The sequence below is a fragment of the Mixophyes fleayi genome, chromosome 7 (assembly GCF_038048845.1).
Source record: "Mixophyes fleayi isolate aMixFle1 chromosome 7, aMixFle1.hap1, whole genome shotgun sequence".
In the NCBI taxonomy this organism is placed as follows: domain Eukaryota; kingdom Metazoa; phylum Chordata; class Amphibia; order Anura; family Limnodynastidae; genus Mixophyes; species Mixophyes fleayi.
The window spans coordinates 126,893,643-126,912,431 of record NC_134408.1 but is presented as its reverse complement, the minus strand read 5'-3'; the positions used below and the strand labels follow the sequence as shown (position 1 = coordinate 126,912,431).

At 39.5% G+C, this 18,789-nt stretch overlaps 1 protein-coding gene across 1 annotated transcript; it reads right to left on the bottom strand.

The window, feature by feature from the left end:
- Positions 1-1,968: 1,968 nt before the first annotated feature.
- Positions 1,969-18,102, bottom strand: LOC142098558 (protein kinase C delta type-like). Its single transcript, XM_075181394.1, has 9 exons — positions 17,644-18,102; positions 15,179-15,279; positions 12,150-12,320; positions 10,622-10,713; positions 8,812-8,874; positions 7,100-7,238; positions 6,260-6,403; positions 5,547-5,675; positions 1,969-2,133 (listed from the first exon to the last, which is right to left on the bottom strand). The coding sequence occupies exons 1-9, from the start codon at positions 18,056-18,058 to the stop codon at positions 1,969-1,971; spliced, it is 1,419 nt and encodes a 472-aa protein (XP_075037495.1). The 5' UTR covers positions 18,059-18,102.
- Positions 18,103-18,789: the final 687 nt, after the last annotated feature.

Here is an 18,789-nt window from a genome sequence, read left to right as displayed (position 1 = left end):
TTCGTTAATTTGTATCAGCATGTTGTGTTTGTGCACGCCACAAGATTCCTAGACAAAGTCCACCTGGTCTTCTCCTTCCTCTTCCCATTCCTGACTCTCCCTGGATCAGCATCACAATGGATTTCATCACCAATCTCCCTCGGAGCCACGACTACAATACCATCTGGGTCGTGGTAGATCGCTTTTCCAAGATGTCTCACTTCATCCCTTGTAAAGGTCTCCCCTCAGCTCCTAAACTCGCAGACCTGTTTTTAAAGAATATTTTTCGTCTCCATGGGTGTCCCCAGGAGATCATCTCCGATCGTGGTGTACAATTTGTCGCTAGGTTCTGGAGAGCCTTTTGCACTAAGATTGGAGTTAAACTCAAATTCTCCTCCGGCTATCACCCTCAGACGAATGGACAAACAGAACGAGTGAATCAGGACCTAGAATGTTTCCTGTGGTGCTTCGCCTCTGATCATCAGACTTCCTGGAGTGATCTTCTTTACTGGGCTGAATTTGCCCACAACAATCTCCTGCATTCCTCCTCAGGCCATTCACCATTCTTCGTTATCTATGGGAGACATCCCACGCCTCTTCTCCTATCCGAGGCTCTTTCTTCCCAAGTACCGGCTGCTGACTTCCTCATCCATGACCTTTCTCAAATCTGGACTCAGACTAAAACAGCACTTTCTACTTCTGTGCAACGACATAAGAGAGCGGCTGACCGTCATAGGAGAAATTTTCCAGTCTTGAAGGTGGGAGACCGTGTTTGGTTGGCTACTCGCAACCTCCGACTTCAAGCTCCATCAATGAAATTGGCTCCCTAAGTTTATAGGTCCTTTTGCTATCTCACAAGTCATCAATCCTGTTTCCTACAAGCTTTCTTTACCTCCTTCCCTCAAGATCCATAACGCCTTCCACATTTCCTTGTTGAAGCCTCTAATCCTCAACCAATTCTTCAAGGAACCTGTTTCTCCTCCACCTGTCAAGACTTCTCTAGGTGCTGAATTCGAGGTTGAGAGGATTTTGAAGAGACGTTTTTTCCAGCGCAAACCCCAGTATCTGGTACATTGGAAGGGCTACGGTCCTGAGGACCCTCCTGGGTTCCGGAGGTCGATCTTCATGCTCCTCATCTCCTTGCTAAATTCCTGAAGAGAGCTAATCCTTCTCCGAGAGGGAGGAGGGGAGGGGGTACTATCAGACGCCGTCCCCGCTGATTCCCTGTCAGACGGGGAACGGACGTCTGACCTCCCGCTGCGGCTGCTCTCCGGAGTTCCTTTGCAGTCCTCTCGCTTCCGGATCTCTTCTGCTGCTGTCGGGCGCTGATCACCGCCTCCCTGTGCCTGCCAATCAGCGCCTTCTGACCATCATTTAAACCTGGCTCTGGCGCCATTAGGGTGCCAGAGTAACAGGTCTACTAGCCTGTGTTCCTGGTTCCCTTGCTCCAGTCTCTCCTGTGTGTTTCTACAGTTCCTGCTTCCCGTTCTGACCCCGGCTTGGCGACTATCCCGTTATCTGAGTGACCCATATTGTACTGCGACCCCGGCTTGGCGACTATTCCTTCGGATTCCCCTTGGTACCGTATATTCCTGATTGGCAACCAGCTTGTCTTATGTGGGCATTCAGATTGACACAGATGCCGGGTGCTGCAGGTTACCTATGGATAAGGTCAAGAAGCTATCGGATTTAACTGGGGAGGTACTTTCAGCCCCTTTGAGGCCTCTTCGTCGCGTTTAGTCCCTTTAAGGCTCCTTTAATTTTGCCTGTTGCATCATCCCCTGCCAAGGACCCCTTGGCTGGCTTTGAGCGGTCGCCAATGTCGAGTCCAGGAGGGGCGCAGCCGCCTCATCAGCCCAAATTTAACACCAGTCTATCGGAATTACTTTCTGTTAAGATTAAGTTCATGGGTTAAGACATATAGACATGAACATTCAAACACATAAAATATATACATTTGAGAAACCATCACTCTAACCAGCATTGCTCTCATCTCGGGCTCGTTGCTGTTGGGAGTGTTTTCCACTTGGAGGTCACAAATGTGAACCCTCTAAATATGGCCTGGTCCTTGGCTGCTATTGATGGTCTCTGGGCCTCTGCTTTCTCCATCCAGCTTAAATCCATCTCTCTGGAGGGTGAGTGTGTGATCGTTACCTATAGAAAAGCAAAACAAAAGTGTACTTTAGCTATAACTGTATTTTTTTTAGGAGATACAGAAATCATTTATGATGCTGCCAATTGTTCTTCTTTTTGAGCAGTTTGGGCCTGACTCATCATCGGAGGCATCTTGTGTTTATATAACGGTCACATAACATGATCATAGTTCTGACCTTATTCAAATACAAGCGTATCTCACATTACTAGCTGTATGTAGACTGCTGTATCTTAGTCGTCAGTATCAGTCAGCACTTACACCTATTCTGTAGCTAGTGCAAATGATGTGGCTAAAAAACATGTACTGAAGAGAAAACCAGGACTTGAATCAACCACATCTGTGTTGTCACTCCCACAGCATGGCCTTACTGTACATTGCCTACGTTCATTCACCCCTTCCTTATCCTATTCCGCCCCTCAAGTCGTAGACATTTACACTGCCTATGACTTGAGGGGCGGAATAGGATAAGGAAGGGGTGAATGAACGTTTGTGTTCAGAGATCATTTGTGTTCAGAGAGGAATTGCATGCAATTGCATTCACTGTTGCAAGGTACACTTCTGAGCATGCTCAGAGCTATTTCACACAAGATAGGGCGCACAAAGGGAATTACGTCTAAAGATGAATCAGGCTCCTTATGCATGTTGGTGCAAAATTTTGGCTCTTGCAACATTTCTGCAGATCGCTGAATGAGATATCAGAAAAGTGGCGCAAATATATATATCGCTCAGAATAACAGTTTTACAGAGGTCTCTATATTATTGCACAAATCATCCAATTGTGTCATGTGAGCTTTCTGGCCTCGTACACTATTACAGTGGTACTGGAAGAATAAGAAGGGCCTGAGTCATTAAGGAAAGTAAGGCAAAAAAAGGGGTAAATGTTCTCCAGGACAAGCCATGTTACAATGCAAGGGGTGCAAACTAGGTTATTATTTTGCACATAAGTTAAATACTGGGTGTTTTTTCATCTAGTACACAAATACTCGCTAGCTTATTTTTACACTGAAATTTAAAGTTGATCTAGGACATGCCCTTCCCCAACTTTATATCTGTCCCCACATTTTAAATTTACCTTTTAAATTTACCTCCCCCTCCTACGCAACATGGGTTTGCCCAGGTGCAACGTTACTCCTTTTTTACGCTTTGCTCTTAATGACTCAGGTCAGAAGAGTTTATTTAGAGGAAAGCAGCATATATTTATTAGAGATGCTCACTGACCCCGTGAACTGGTTTTGGCTTTGGTTTTGGATCGATCTGGATTAGGTTTGTGTTTTGCTTTTGGCAACATCGCCCTTGTGTGTTTTGGTTTTGGTTATGGATCTGTATTTTTTAGAAAAATTGCTAAAATATATTAAAATCACATAGTTTTGCTCTTTTTTTGTTCCTACATTACTATTAACCTCAATAACACTAATTTCAAGTCATTTGCAGTCAAATTTGACCACCTCACAGGTCATAATATTATTTTCATACACTTTCGGACAAATACTGCAGCGACCTGGCTGAAGCTAAGCAACAGAGCAATGACTCAAACACACAGCAGTTCCTAGCGCATCTAGGAAACATTGGCACACAGCAGTGGCAGAATAGAAAAGTGCTGCAAGATGGAATTGTCCTTGGATCATGAAACCAGTTATGGTCCATTTGATCACTCCAACCGTTTCTTGGATAACTGAGGTATTTCTACAGCTAATACATGGCGACTAGCGCTGGCCACCCCCCCCTCCCCCAGGATGTATGCATTTATCAGACCCAGACAAATCCAGGGTTACCTGTATAACAATGTAACTGCAGATTTAGAAGACCAAGACTGTCAGACAATTAGCAGTGGAGCGCTCCTTTTTGTGTGTAACCTATATAACACCAGACAATTTGACTGCAAACTCAGAAGAAAGCCTTCCAGCCCTAGTATTTCTATTTCAGCAATGATAATTAGCAATGGATCAATGGAGCTATCCTGAATGTCACTGTAGAGTTTGTTGAACACTGCTACCCCTCCTCTTTCTATTCTATCTGTGTTGCTCCCAACTGCTCTACAGACTGTGCTACCCCTTCTGTGTCTCTCTGTGAAATGGCGCTAGATCGCAGTTGAGGGCGGTACTTATAGAATTCAAAAATCTTGATATCTGAGATCCAACGACATAACGATGACGTTTTGCCTCGTTTTCGATTCCGAAAAAAGCGCAAAAGTACCGAGCCGGCTCGGCTCAGTACTCGGATATGCTAAGTTCGGGTGTGTTCGGTTCTCGGGGAACCGAGCCTGAGCATCTCTAATATTTATATACAAGTATCACAGAGTGATGTAAAAAATAACAACAGCTGTTATGACATCACAGCAGCAAAATATATTGAAACAGGTTGAAATGTTGGAAGGACACACTGTAAAGTCTATCACAATTGTAAATCACTATTTTCTGACGACACATTCCTAAATGGTTTTTTTCAAAGTGTAGGACAACACAGGTTTGTGAGGGGATCATCAGATACAACCAATAAATTTAGTGGGGAGATTTCTGTCTTTCTAGTATGGAAATATATTAAGCTAATGCAGTATAGCTGTAAATCATGTGTATTATGTGAATTATATGCCATTGGTCAGATAAAAGTAATTACACAGTGGAGGTAATTTATGAATTGCTCCCAGTGCTTACTATAAAATGCCTTGATTTTCCATCACCTCTTATGGATGTTCCACCCAGAGCATTACTCTGTGCTCTAGAGAGACGCTTCCATAAACTAGATGTGTATCTCTGTGTGCAGAGAGGCTAATTAATCTCTAGAAGTCACTGTGCAAAAGTGTAAACATGATCGACCTACTAAAAACCCCTTTCATTGTTTCTTCAGTTTTTCTACTAAAATACTATATTATATATGACAACTTTGAGTATGTGGAGCTCAAAATGCAACTTAAGGACAAAAGGGTTACATTAAACAATTAGGATGAGACCCAAAGATCACCAGCGATGACCTGGTGCAAAAGAAAACCTGGTTTCTGCAATGATCTGGAAATGTAGGTGTGCTGGTGCCTACTACCTGATGTGTACAGATCTCCCTTATTCTACACAAGTCCTCTGACTGTGCAAACTAGTGGTTTTCCACTAACATCATCATCTTGCTCTGCAAGCCCATGCGCCTAGATGGAAATCTAGGTATAGTGATGGAAATCAAATGTGCCTTGTTGTAATCTTTCTTTAGCCCTGAACATGCATTTTAAATTTCACTGTCATAATTGTAAAGCAGACATGTTTTTTTGCATAAAAAGAAATGTGAAATGGTTGCATGACATCTGATACATATGTACACATATCAACATCTCAGTAGGTCTATGTGCCTTATGCTTATGTACCATATGCTGAACAGCATTTATTTACAGGCTCTCCAAGTGTTTGTACAAGTTCTGCTGTGTACTTACAGGTGCAGGTATGTATGGGGGTTCAACCTTAAGGGCTTCCAACGAGACCCAGTCAATATGCTTAAAGAATGGATGCTGGCGGATGTTTCCATGAACTCCTAATCGCATGCCTTGATCTTTACAGAGGAGCTGAAAGAGAAATTTGATTTTAATTTCGGGACTTTGATTTACTCAGCACGGAGCACAAACTTTTTCAGACATTGCATTTCTACACAATACAATCAATTTACAAACATTTTGCTGCCAGAAACATATAGCGTGATTTGTCCATGGCTACAGGAGGCCGATAAGGAGATCAGATCTGGTGTCTGTAGTATATCTCACATTTCTACAATCAGAACATCTAACCACAAATCATTCCTTATATTTGTCCTAATATTGATCTCTCTATGCAACTACTGGTGTTCTATGCAACTTCACTGGAATGTACTTTATCTTTATGTATTTTACTGTATCCTATTGTGTATGAAAGGAGAATATCTCTGGTCAGGAAATCTATGAGTAGACATCATTTATCTCACATTTCAGGAACGGTCTCTGTTAGCGCAGTGTCACATGGTCTAGTTTATGTTGTGTACATGCTCTTGAAAGATAATGATTTTTGTACATAGCTCACACAAGTAAAGTGCTGAAGCAACTTTTCTGCCTATAGATATTAAAATTGCATCATTTACTGTGATAACTACTAATATTAAATTTAAAATGTATTTTACCTTTTTCACGATGTCCTTTACATCCGCGCCAAGTGCTTTAAATAGTGTGGTGTGGTACTTATGTCTTCCAGTAACCATTTGGGTCATAATGACGCCAAATGAGTACCAATCAGCACCGGCATTATACTCCTCACCAGACAGCATCTACCGGCAGAGAGATAATAGTTATTACATTTGTTTTTAGCAATCAATTTTTCCTTCTTGTTCTTTAATCCCATTGCCCAAGTCCATCACTCTCTATATAATATTTTATATGAAAATAGATAGATACTATTCATTTACCTTTCCCCACACTTTCTTCCTATTTACTGATAATAATACTTTTATTTATTTATATAGTACTTTTTTTTCTAAAGTGCCCAATAGTGACATTAAAAGACATATCATTTAAAACATATAATAAAATACAGCGTAACCTTTCCCCCCAAAATAGGTATCTAGCACCAGTATTATAGCCAGGACTCCCCACCAGTAAAGCAGGGCACAATGAGCATGGGGTCTATCTCTTTCCATTGTTGGATCATCAGTGGTCTTCTGCAGACAAATCAACTGTACAACTTAAACAGGGTTGACCTGAAGTCTCACTATGAAGTGAGAATGATAAATATGCAAAATTATCTATTTATGTAACGGATAATGACAATGACTGATAATCTCTGTTGGAAGGTCTTGTGTGAAACGGCACATTGCTTTACTCATTATTGGATACTTGCAGATGCAGTTCATGTGCAGGCTTCTTCTAAAGTGTCCCCTTTGTAGCCACATTGCTTTTCTCTAGGCTTCTATACAAAATATCTATAGTTACATAAGTAAACTGTAGGAAAATCCTGTGCACCTCACCTCAGGAGCAACATAGCCAGGCGTTCCAGCATATTCAGTGGCTGTTCGGTCTCCATAGATGTTCTCAATTGCAAGACCGAAGTCTGCGATCTTTACATGGCCCGTTTCAGTCACTAGGATGTTCTCAGGCTTGAGGTCTCTGTGAAGAAACAAAACCTTTGTCTGCACTTTGCCATAAAGCGACGCTTTCATACAAACAAGATTTATTTTGTTGTGTAAAATGAAATTACACTTTAATTATGTACACTGTAAACATTAGTAGTTTTGAATGTAGGTTTAATAGCAGTGTCACTCTGGATTGACAGCGCCTATTATAATCATTTTCACATTAGTGATATCGGTTTTCTCACTTTTGTATGTTTGTTATTTATGTGTTTAGAAGTATTCTATTATATTTCATAAATAGAGTCCTAATCAGAAAGTTAAGAATCCTTTGATCACTTTTGATGCTCTGAGAATGATTGCATTTAGGGCCATTTTGATATTCAAAGCGGATTTAGCATAATGCCATAAACAAACCCAATTTACTAATCTCACCATTACTGTTTATACCCCCACACATTATACTCAGTCGTGTCCTCACACATTATACCAGAACATTATTCCTGCACAGTGACCCCACACAGCTTAGATACCCTGTGCAGAGCCCTTTCCAGTGACTAGTATACAGGATTACCTTTCCCCTAGACCACATTTTCTGTGCTGCTTCCTGATAACCTGATTTATTAACAGGCCCAAACTCAATCAACTCCCATTGGTTTATAATAAATAAATGTTTTTATTTACCAGTAATTAAAATGCTCAGTGATGTTTTTAATGGTGGCAGACATGGGTGACTTATGGCATCAGAGCCCTTGCACCCAGTAAAAGTACATATATGTAAAATAAGTTACAAATGTGATGTGATGATGAAAGCGTGGCCTGCCTAGTACCCTCTTCTGTCCTAGGCCGGGCCTATGTTGCTTGGTATCCAGTTTAGAACTTTCTAACTCATATATTGAGTTAGAAACCATCCACCTACCAACCATCCACTTAACCCCCATCCCCTCCACTCATTCTCCCCTCTCTCCCATTCCCTCAACTGGCTCCTCTTGTGCCTGGTCTGTTTAACCCTCCCTTAGGATGTAAGCTCGCTTGAGCAGGGCCCTCTTCCCTCCTGTCTCCTTACCCGTTCTTCTGCTCCGTGTCTATTGCATCTGCCTGTCTGGAGTTTCTGTAGTATTGGTACTTTTGTTTATTGTTCTGTACTGTTATACCCTGTATAGTCTACTGTTTGTACTATGTGCGGCGCTGCGGAAACCTTGTGGCGCCTAACAAATAAATTATAATAATAATAATAATATTGTATCACTGCATCTCTGAGCTGCTGCTAACCTTTACTATTATTTGCTAAATCACATCTTGTAAAACTCCCATACTGAACTCTGGTAACGGATTGGACTTTAAGAACATGAGAAGAAATTTAACACTAGCCAAACATAGCTTATGTTCAGTTTCCTGGCTTGTACTAAACTCTACTGCTAAATTTTCATGGCATAAAGGAAGTAGAGCTGCTATCAATCAGTTGTAGAGGGAAATATTTGCAATGGATAAAAGTATGACAATCAGAAAGTAGAGAGCAGACCTCTTATTAAATATATTATTATCTGGAAATTAGAATCCATTGTAATATAACTTTATTAAACTACTGTAAAACCATAGATTATAATTACCGATGGACTATGCCCTTAGAATGGAGGAATTGTACCCCGCATACAATTTCTGCACCGTAGAACCTGGTGGAAAGAAAATAAGTTAATTTTGCATTGGTGTAATGGTACATTTATGGATAAGAAAACTCCCCAAAATCCTTTAAAAGTCCCCTGGTTTTTTTTCTGCACTGACCAACTGTCTAATATGATGTTTCTTGTTCTGTGCGCTAGATAAAAGTCTCACATTTTTTTATTCAATATATTCCTTATAAGGATTTATAGAAAATAAGTATATAAATTAAAAAAATAACTAGAATACAATCAGACAATGATTATGTCCATTAACAGAGGAGTTGTTACAAACTATAGTATGGAACCCATCTGACCACTTCTAAGATCGGCATAAAAGGTAGCCACATGCAAGACAATTTCTTTGGCTTATTTAGAGTTGATAAACTGCCTGGAATTGTTTAGTGTATTAGCTCCCGCAACCTATAACAATCAGCCACAACAAGAACAACATTATATCTTTATCCTGCATGCTCAAAAGTGTAATAATCCATGATCGAGTCATGTATGTGACACATATGTTGTTTGATATAGGGAGAGAGACTGTTCCTTTGCCCCAGTGATGTGTCTTGTGTGATGCTGCTATAGGGGGAGAGGACATTGATGTATCTCTGCCTCAATCAACAATTAAATAAACATTAAATAAAAGGCTTGTAAGGAAAAATACGAAGCATCCAGTATTGGAAATACCAGTAGATGCCAATAATGGTAATACCATTAAACGATATATCTATAGTACATAAACGCAACAGTAGCAACATGCATGAATAACAGAAATCATATGTTAAAGAATGATGGTGGATTTAAGGGCAGTAAGGGTTTGATAAATAGGCCCCTATGACTGATAACTTAACGCTGTCAAAGACAGGTATCACATATATGCAGATTTGAAGGGAGACCTTTTGGGGATTTTGTGTTCAGCTGATATATCCATCTTTCTTCCTCTTTCATGATCAGGCCAATAAATCATCCCTACTCCTCCATAGTTTGAGACATTTTTAGATGCAAATAAATCTGAGAGCAGTGGGGTCGATGGTCTGTCAGGAAGTGATTTTGAAGGCGATGGGTTTTCCAATTTGTTGGTTATATTTCTCAGATGTTCTGAGATTGTTACTTTTAGTCTTCTGATGGTAATTCTGATACACTGAAGGACATTCTAACAAATATCCTGCTGGTGCCACACATGATTTTTGTAAATCCACCTGTTCAGCTTAACACACAAAATTTAGAGGGTGAAGTTTTAGACTGCAGAGGCTGAAGAGTGTCACAACTATTAATAGGAGTAGATGGGCAGATTGGGGCATTCCTAGCTTAGTTCATCCAGGCACTTCAATGCATCTAGTTTTGAGAGAATGCAGGTGTTCCAGGTTTAGTGTCTGACCATAGAGACTAACTGGCCCCATAGCTCTAACTTTATATATTGCTGGTCTTATCAATCATGGTGACATTGCTAAGTTTTTTATCTGGGACCCAGAACTTATAAAATTCAGAGAGCTACCATGGCTATGCTGATGACTTTACCCAGGAGCCAGTTAATGTTGAGACTGCGACCTGTTTATCACTGCTTATATTTTTGTATCCTACTTATAAGATATAACTCAGATATGAGTCATGCTTTAGAACATCTATTTCTATTGGAAGCACTCTTTCTGCAAAATATAGTGTAAATAGTTATTTATAATATGCCATCTATGTTCCTGATCAATGCATTTAGTCCTTCCTATATCCAGTGGCTTTTATAATGTATTATTCTTATATTTACCTTGCACTGGGGATGTTAAGGGGACCTTTCCTGCACAGCAAGTCGTGGAAATCTCCTCCTCTTGCATATTCCATTCCAAGTAGCACAAGCTCCTGTTTTGTGGTAGAAGCAGAAGTATAATTAAATATGTGGGGTTAGCCAGGAGGAAAATATAAACCAATAATTAAGAAATATATATGTTATGTATTTTAAAAAATGTCCCTCCCTTCCTGTTTCCTTTTGGGATTATAACAGACAGACATTGGGAGTGAAAGATGAGGTAATTGGAGGCATAAAGAACATGGAGTAATACTAGTCAGACTTTCAGCAAGAAGGAAGTTAGAGAATATGCTTTTAGGAGACAATAGCAGAACAGACTTGAGGAAATGCAGTCATTATTCCAGAGGCTGTATTAGCACTACAAGCTGTTATTGGTAGCAGCCATACACAACCCGTGGGCCACATGAGGACCCCACGCCATTTCTTGCAGCGTACATGTAGCACGAAAGATGCAGGGGTACCTATTAATATTATTATATTATTATTATTATTATATTATTATTATTATTATTATTATTAATAATAATAATATTATTATTATTATTATTATTATATTATTATTATTATTATTATTATTATTATTATTATTATTATACCTAAGAAATATAACTCTTCCCCTGTATTAGTCCTGTCCCACATTGCACCGAGTCTCAGTGTAGTTGTAGGGGTTTGCCCACTGTGATGCAGTGAATCACATCCATTTGTTAGTGAAGTCAGTGTGGCAGTGAATCAGAATGAATGAGCTACCACTATTGCTGTATTACAGTTGAGCACAGTCTTGCATTTGAGACTAAGTTCCGCTGCCTTGGAAAGCAGGTAAATTATATGAAGGGAACAGCATGACAGGAGGAGTGCAGGAAACAAGTGTGTTGCAACAGAGGGGATTGGATGTTCTACAGGCGAGGGATGGGGAATAAATGTGTTACTTTAGAGATAAGGGGATAGGATGTGTTACTAGATAGGTGAGGGGGAGAGAATGTGTTACCACAGAGGTAGGAGGGATGGGAAAGAAATGTGATACAACAGGTGGGAGACACGAAATGTGTTGCTACAGTGGTAATGGGGAGAATGTTTTACAGCAGCGATGGCGGATGATATATCACCAACTATATGATAAAAGGAGTCATGGTCAGCTGGTTCATATATGAATTTTCAATGTAGGACATTTCATCCTCATGATCCACTACCTTGTCCCTTATATCAGTCCAGTGAGTGCCCATACCCAGATAACCCAAAAATGAAATGACTAAATGACCAGTATGGAAGTAGTGGACAGGGCAGGAGATTCAAAACTGCTGTGGAGAGGAATATAAAACTGGATGTGGAACTTAATTGTGATGCGAATGAGCCCGAAAGATTCCGGATGTATCTGGAATGTAGGAGATAAGATTTGCTGTTTAGAAAAGAAACATAATTTCCAGTAGAAACAAGTGAGGTTATATTGCATATGTGTGGATATTTGGCAATAAGGAGGTGGTCCCAGTGGTACCTTGGTCTGGAAAGCAAAGCAGCCATGAACGAGGAAGGCGCTTCCAGATGCAAGTTGTAACACTGTCCTCTCCACCATCACATGCTCACTGCCCTCAACTAGCAGATCCCTCTTGCTGATGACTTTCACAGCCAAATGCTGACTTGTATAAGAATCTTTTGCCAGCAGGACCTAGAGGAGACATTACAGGGTCAGCCTCACAAGAGCAGAAAAACATAAAGACAAAAGCATATGTAACATTAGAGGACAAATAAAGTATGTGTGCAAAGGTTTATAGATATCTTCTGAAATTGTGACATTATCTATTATTGATGTTACATGTTATATAATGGAGAATTCATATTTTATAACATTTAACTATGTGTTGTCATGGTTTATCTAAATGTCCCTAACCACTAGTGTAAAATATTAATGGGGACCCCATCACATTCCCGTTGAATAATAACACCCAATGCACATACATACACACATATATATACAAATATATGTCCATGGAATTTTACCTATGATGCCTGTCATACTGGGTGTATTTCAAAATCTACCCTTATCACTTGTCTGCCCAACTCATGTCACAACATTAAAACCACCTGTCTAATATTGTGTAGGTCCCATTTGTGCCACCAACACAGCTCAGACCCGTTGAAGCATGAACTCCACAAGACCTCTGAAGGTGTCCTGTTGTATTTGGCACCAAGATGTTAGCAGCTGATCCTTTAAGCCCTGTAAGTTGTGAGATGGGGCCTCCATGGCTCGGACATGTTTTTCCAGCACTTCCCGTGCTTGATTGGATTGAGATCTGGGGAATTTGGAGGCCAAGTCAACACTTTGAACTATCTGTCACGTTTCTCAAACCATTCCTGGGGTGTATATTTACTAAACTGCAGGTTTGAAACAGTGGAGATGTTGACTATAGCAACCAATCAGATTCTAGCTTTCATTTATTTAGTGCATTCTACAAAATGACAGCAAGAATCTGATTGGTTTCTATAGGCAACATCCCCACTCTTTCAAACCCGCAGTTGAGTAAATATACCCCCTTGATTGTTTTTGCAGTGTGACAGGGTGTATTATCCTGCTGAAAGAGGCCATTGCCATTAGGGAATACCAATACCATGAAGGGGTGTACTTGGTAAGCAGCAATGTTAATGTAGATTTTTCGTGTCAAAGTAACATCCACATGAATGCTAGGACCCACAGTTTCCCAGCAGAACATTGCCCAGAGTATCACACTGCCTTTGCCAGCTTGCCTTCTTCCCATAGTGCATCCTGGTGCCATCTCTATGCCAGCTAAATGACACACGCGCACCCAGCCATCTAAATGATGTAAACTACAACGTGATTCATCAGACCAGGCCACCTTCTTCCATTGCTCCAAGGTCCAGTTCGGGCACCCACATGCCCATTGTAGGTGCTGTCGGCGGTAGACAAGGGTCAGCATGGGCACTCTTACTTGTCTGAGGCTGCCATGCACTGTGTGTTCTGACATCTTTCTATCATAGCCAGCATTAACTTTTTCAGCAACTTCTGCTACAGTAGGATAGTGTGGGACAGTGTAGGATTGGACCAGATGAACTAGTCTTCACTACCCATGCGCATCAATGAGCCTTGGGCATCCATGACCCTGTCGCCAGTTCACCGGTTGTCCTTCCTTGTACCACATTTGGTAGGTAATATAACCACTGCAGGAACATTCCACAAGACCTGCAGTTCTGGAGATGCTGTGAGCCATGTGTCTAGCCATCACAATTTGGCCCTTGTGAAAGTTGTTTAGATCCTTACTTGCCCATTCTCCTGCAACCAACACATCAACTTCAAGAACTACCTATTATATCCTACACCTTGACAGGTGCCATTGTAACATGATAATAAATGTAATTCACCTCATTTGTCAGTGTTTTCAATGATGTCACTGATCAGTGTATATATGCTCAACCTGTGTTCTTTGGCTCTAAGGATCTAAAGCTCAGATTGCCAACGCCAAGCCTCTAAGTGATGTCCAGGAAGGGTACTTTGTACATGCCCCCTGCGCTCTTTCAACTACCCTGTCTTGTGGGCAAAAGTTTGCAGCACTGAAAAGTACAGTGGTTGGTATTTGTTAAGTGTGTATTAAATGTAGAAGTGTAATTAGTTTGCACTGAGGTGCAAAAATCAGTTTTTATTTCTTAATACAGGATTAGTTAAATAAGATTAGGCCAGGAAGAGGGTTATTTACAGGACCATTGCCTGCTTTTATCACATAGAGTTATAATAATTGCTACTCCTGAAGTCTTCACCTCTATTTTTATAATCAGACGCATATCTATCTATCTATCTATCTATCTATCTATCTATCTATCTATCAATCTATCTATATATCTATCTATATATCTATCTATATATTTTGGTCAAAGCGGGGGTGTATTCAGAGGTATGCCGTACCGCCACTTCTCTTACCTACCTTTACTTACCTTCATTGTAAAACTATTCAATTCCACTCACTTACATTTTTAATGCCCCCACTTCTAAATTTCCACTTCAACCACTATATACTATATATATACATTTCTTTACACAATGTATAAAATAAAATAAAAAATCACACACACAAAATTGAAATTTATAGTAAAGACAGAGATGATATCCTATCACTCTCAAGGTTAATTTCAGTTGTAAATGCTGCTGCACCGAATCTTATTTTGAAAGAAGTAGGTAAACGTCTAAGTTAATAAAAGGTTTGGACGATGAACTTTACAATTCTTCTGCCTGCATGCAAACCATCTCCTTATTATACCATAACTGCACTGCAGAACACAATGAATTGACAATATTGTCCTCCCAACTTTAGAAATTTGCACAAAACAGAATTCACATACATTGCAGATTATTATTCCATTGAATGACGAGCAAAACTGAAACTGAAAGATTATATCTGCAGAGAGGCCTTTTCCACTGCAAGATATGATATATGTGAAACTGGGATGAAGCTCATGTCTAATAACATCCGCCTTCAGACATAAATACCTTGTGACTATTGAACACTCATTACTTACCTTCCCAAAACTGCCCCGTCCGAGCTCACGGCAAAACGATAGTCTCTGGATGTTGTCAGAGACTTTATCTCCGAGGCAGATGGGCTGAGCAATGCTGGTTCCTAATGGAGTGATAAAATAGATTACATCAACATTTGCTTTATATTATAGACTATATTATAGACTATAGGTTGAGCCAACAGTTCTATTAATTCCTAAAACTGGGACAACTATGTGATATGAAGATTCCCATTTCTATACTGAGGAATTCTACTTATTATTGAGTGCTAAGTGCAGTTGAATAATATGGAGTAATACTATTCATAATAATAACATACACACACAAAAGCACACATACATATCTGTGTGTGTGTCTAACTTCACCGAAGGAGCTTTGTGCAATGTGCGCCTACACGTATTATTACAGTAAGTAAAACCCTCTATGAAGTGCAAGCAAATGTCAGTGATGTTTTACTGCCTGAACTTCCTGTGGAGATGCATCGCTCAAGGCTCCTACAGGACCATAGGCTCAACTGAATTCCTCCCTTCATTTTGGTTGATTTCCTTTCTGTGAAAAACAGGACAGTCTACAACATTTGTATTTGCATTACATCTGCCAAATGTGTGTGGTCACATGACAATGCTCTTACTATAAACCAATCACTTATCAGCGCCTAACCAGCAGCACCGGGAATTGCCATATTCAAATGTGCAAAGCCCTGCAGAGAGGTCTAGACTTCAGTATAGAACTTACCAGGGTTACTGACAGTAAGAAAGAAGCTATATTGTTCAAGAGAAATGTGAGTAATAACCATCCCTCTTCAGACACAACAAGAATACACTTAGAAGAGACACCCAGGGGTCTATGCATCAAGCTAATTTCCATGGCTGTATTTGTTATGCATTAACTGCCTCTGTGAAATCTCCCCCGTTTAGGCTAATAACGTGCGGCATCACAGTCCCTATAGATTATTATAGGGACTACGATGTTCTGCAATGCTTAAAGCTTTGCTAAGCTTCGCATTGCACGGACAGGTAATGCCATCTCAGGATGGCGTTACCTGTTATTTCCTATGGGATTCTGCTGAAGCCACTCTGCTTCGCAGAATCTGATACAAGGTTAATGCTGTGTGCAAGTGCATAGCACTCCTTTCTGTCACCAGCAGCGGTAAGCTGCCGGTAACCAGGAAAATAACTCTGTTACAGAGGGGTCACTTCACCGGGGCTCCCAGAGTAGCCCCGGCATGATGCATCCTAGCGCTACATAAATAAACATCACTGCGATGTGCAGCGATACATATATAGTTGTACAGCATCAAATTGATGTATAGACCCCCCAGTGATTCTGAAATTGTCTAGAACTGTGAGACCCTTACTTACCCCATTGTATATTGGATGCAGATATTACTTTTAGATCTAGACAAGTTTTCCTGATAATGTGTCAGTAAAAAATGTTAGTAGTCAGTAATATTTTATAACATTGTCATGAAAAAGCATTTGCAAAAGTTAATAACCCAGGTACTTAAGCAGATAAATTGTTGAAAGTGTCAATTGTCAATATGGGTATGATTTGGGGGATATAATCATTAATCTGAAAGTAGGTTTGGGACACAAAAAAAAACTTCAGCCTACATTCAGAATTGCCCATCTCTCAGGAAGTAGGTCTTGGGACATAGTAAGAGATGAAATACAAGTAAAATGCTTTTTATATTGCTCCATTACTCTAGTTTAAGAGTTGACACGTCAATGATTGAAATATTAATTCCTGTATGTTAAATTATGTACAGTACTATATATATATATATATATATATATATATATATATATATATATATGTGTGTGTATATATATATGTATATATAAATGTGTGTGTGTGTGTATATATATGTGTGTATATACATATATATATATATATATATATATATATATATATATATATATATATGTATATATATATATATAAATACATATGTTTGTAATACAGTGGTGTGCATAATTTATAATATATATATATATATATATATATATATATATATATATATTTAACATGAGTAATGGTTTAATAAAATTATGCTAAGTTACTTACAGCAAAACATAAATTGGTGGTATTGCCTTACTGGTAGACTCAATAATGCTTATAAATGACAATCTTTGTATTTATTGAGAATAAGGGTTGAGTTATAGCTGGACTGAAATATTGTACCCCTTGGACTAAACCAACATTTTACATATTGTATGTTTTGTACAAGAAGTATCAGTAATTTGTAAGGTTTCATTTAAATCATCTGTTCTTACTGTGCAATTTGTCTTTGCTATGGAGATGTTCTATTCAATCACAAAAATGTCAAATGAGACATCTGGATTGGAGCAATGTTATTCAACACCTGTCTACAATAGGACAGCACAGCAAAATCAATGTAAATTGGTTGTATGAGAATAATTTCTATGTACGAGTCCACAGGTGTAAATGAACCTTCAGTATCTACCTGCTCCATCCTGAATATGTTTCTCCATCTCTGACCCAGATGTGACCTTTCTCCTTTTCTTCCCGTGCTTTCTCTTCATGGACACTTTCTTCTGGTCTACATCCGATGAGTCTAAAAGTCTTCTTTTCTTCCTGTGCTTTCTCTTCATGGAGACTTTCTTCTGGTCTACATCCGATGAGTCTAAAAGTCTTCTTTTCTTCCTGTGCTTTTTCTTCATGGATACTTTCTTCTGGTCTTCATCCGATGTGTCTGAAAGTCTTTTTTTCTTCCTGTGCTTTCTCTTCATGGATACTTTCTTCTGGTCTTCATCCGATGAGTCTGAAATTCTTCTTTTCTTCATGGCTGCCTTCTTCATCTCTTCCTCCTCTTTTTTATCTTCCTCCTTGGCGCTTGTTCTCCGCTCTGGATCCAACATTTTCTCTGAGACAACTGCAATGCAGGTAGGTTGCTTCCAACTGTCGCTGTGGTCGTCCACTGGTCTGAAAGTAAACACCTTGGTTGCCCCGGCAACAGCATCATAGATTCTTGCAGTGAGGGACCATTTAACTGCCAATATCACTGTGATATATAGGGTTATCCTGTATGTGTTTATGTGCATTTAACATAAGTTGGGAGGTATGGGTGATATTGACACTGCATACAATAGAGGTTTCCTAATTTAAGGGATTAAGTTGAGTTCATCAATGAAGATTAAAATTGATTTATGTTAAATTACATATGGAATTTTGTTTACCACTTATTTCAATACCCTTTTTTTAAATTTATAACAATACCAATTAGTTATTGGAAGATTATACTCAGAACACACAGTTAGTGCAAATTATGATGTTTATTGAACAGGTGAACATAGAACATGAGTCTTACAGTTTAGTCTCTTGTGAGAGGTGAACTTTCCATGACTGACAAGATACCATTCAGGAACCTAGTCAGTCATGGATGTGTCACCTCTCACAAATACTATCATCCTTCTTGAGATATAATGGCTGCTTTCCTCTGGATCCTGTACTGTGCCTTGTAATTTATATTACCGTTCTAATTGAATCTATGTACACATTTCATAAACCAGGCGCAGAATGGTCGTAACTTAGATGCGTTGTAATTAGAGATGCTCACTGATCCCCTTGTTTTGATTTTGGTTTTGGATCT

Coding starts and splice junctions, on each gene's coding strand:
- LOC142098558 (XM_075181394.1), bottom strand. CDS start 18,058: ATGTTGGATCCAGAGCGGAGAACAAGCGCCAAGGAGGAAGATAAAAAA. Junction 5,676..6,259: donor TAAAGGACATCGTGAAAAAG/GTAAAATACATT, acceptor TTTCTCTTTCAG/CTCCTCTGTAAAGATCAAGG. Junction 2,134..5,546: donor CCCCATACATACCTGCACCT/GTAAGTACACAG, acceptor GCTTTTCTATAG/GTAACGATCACACACTCACC.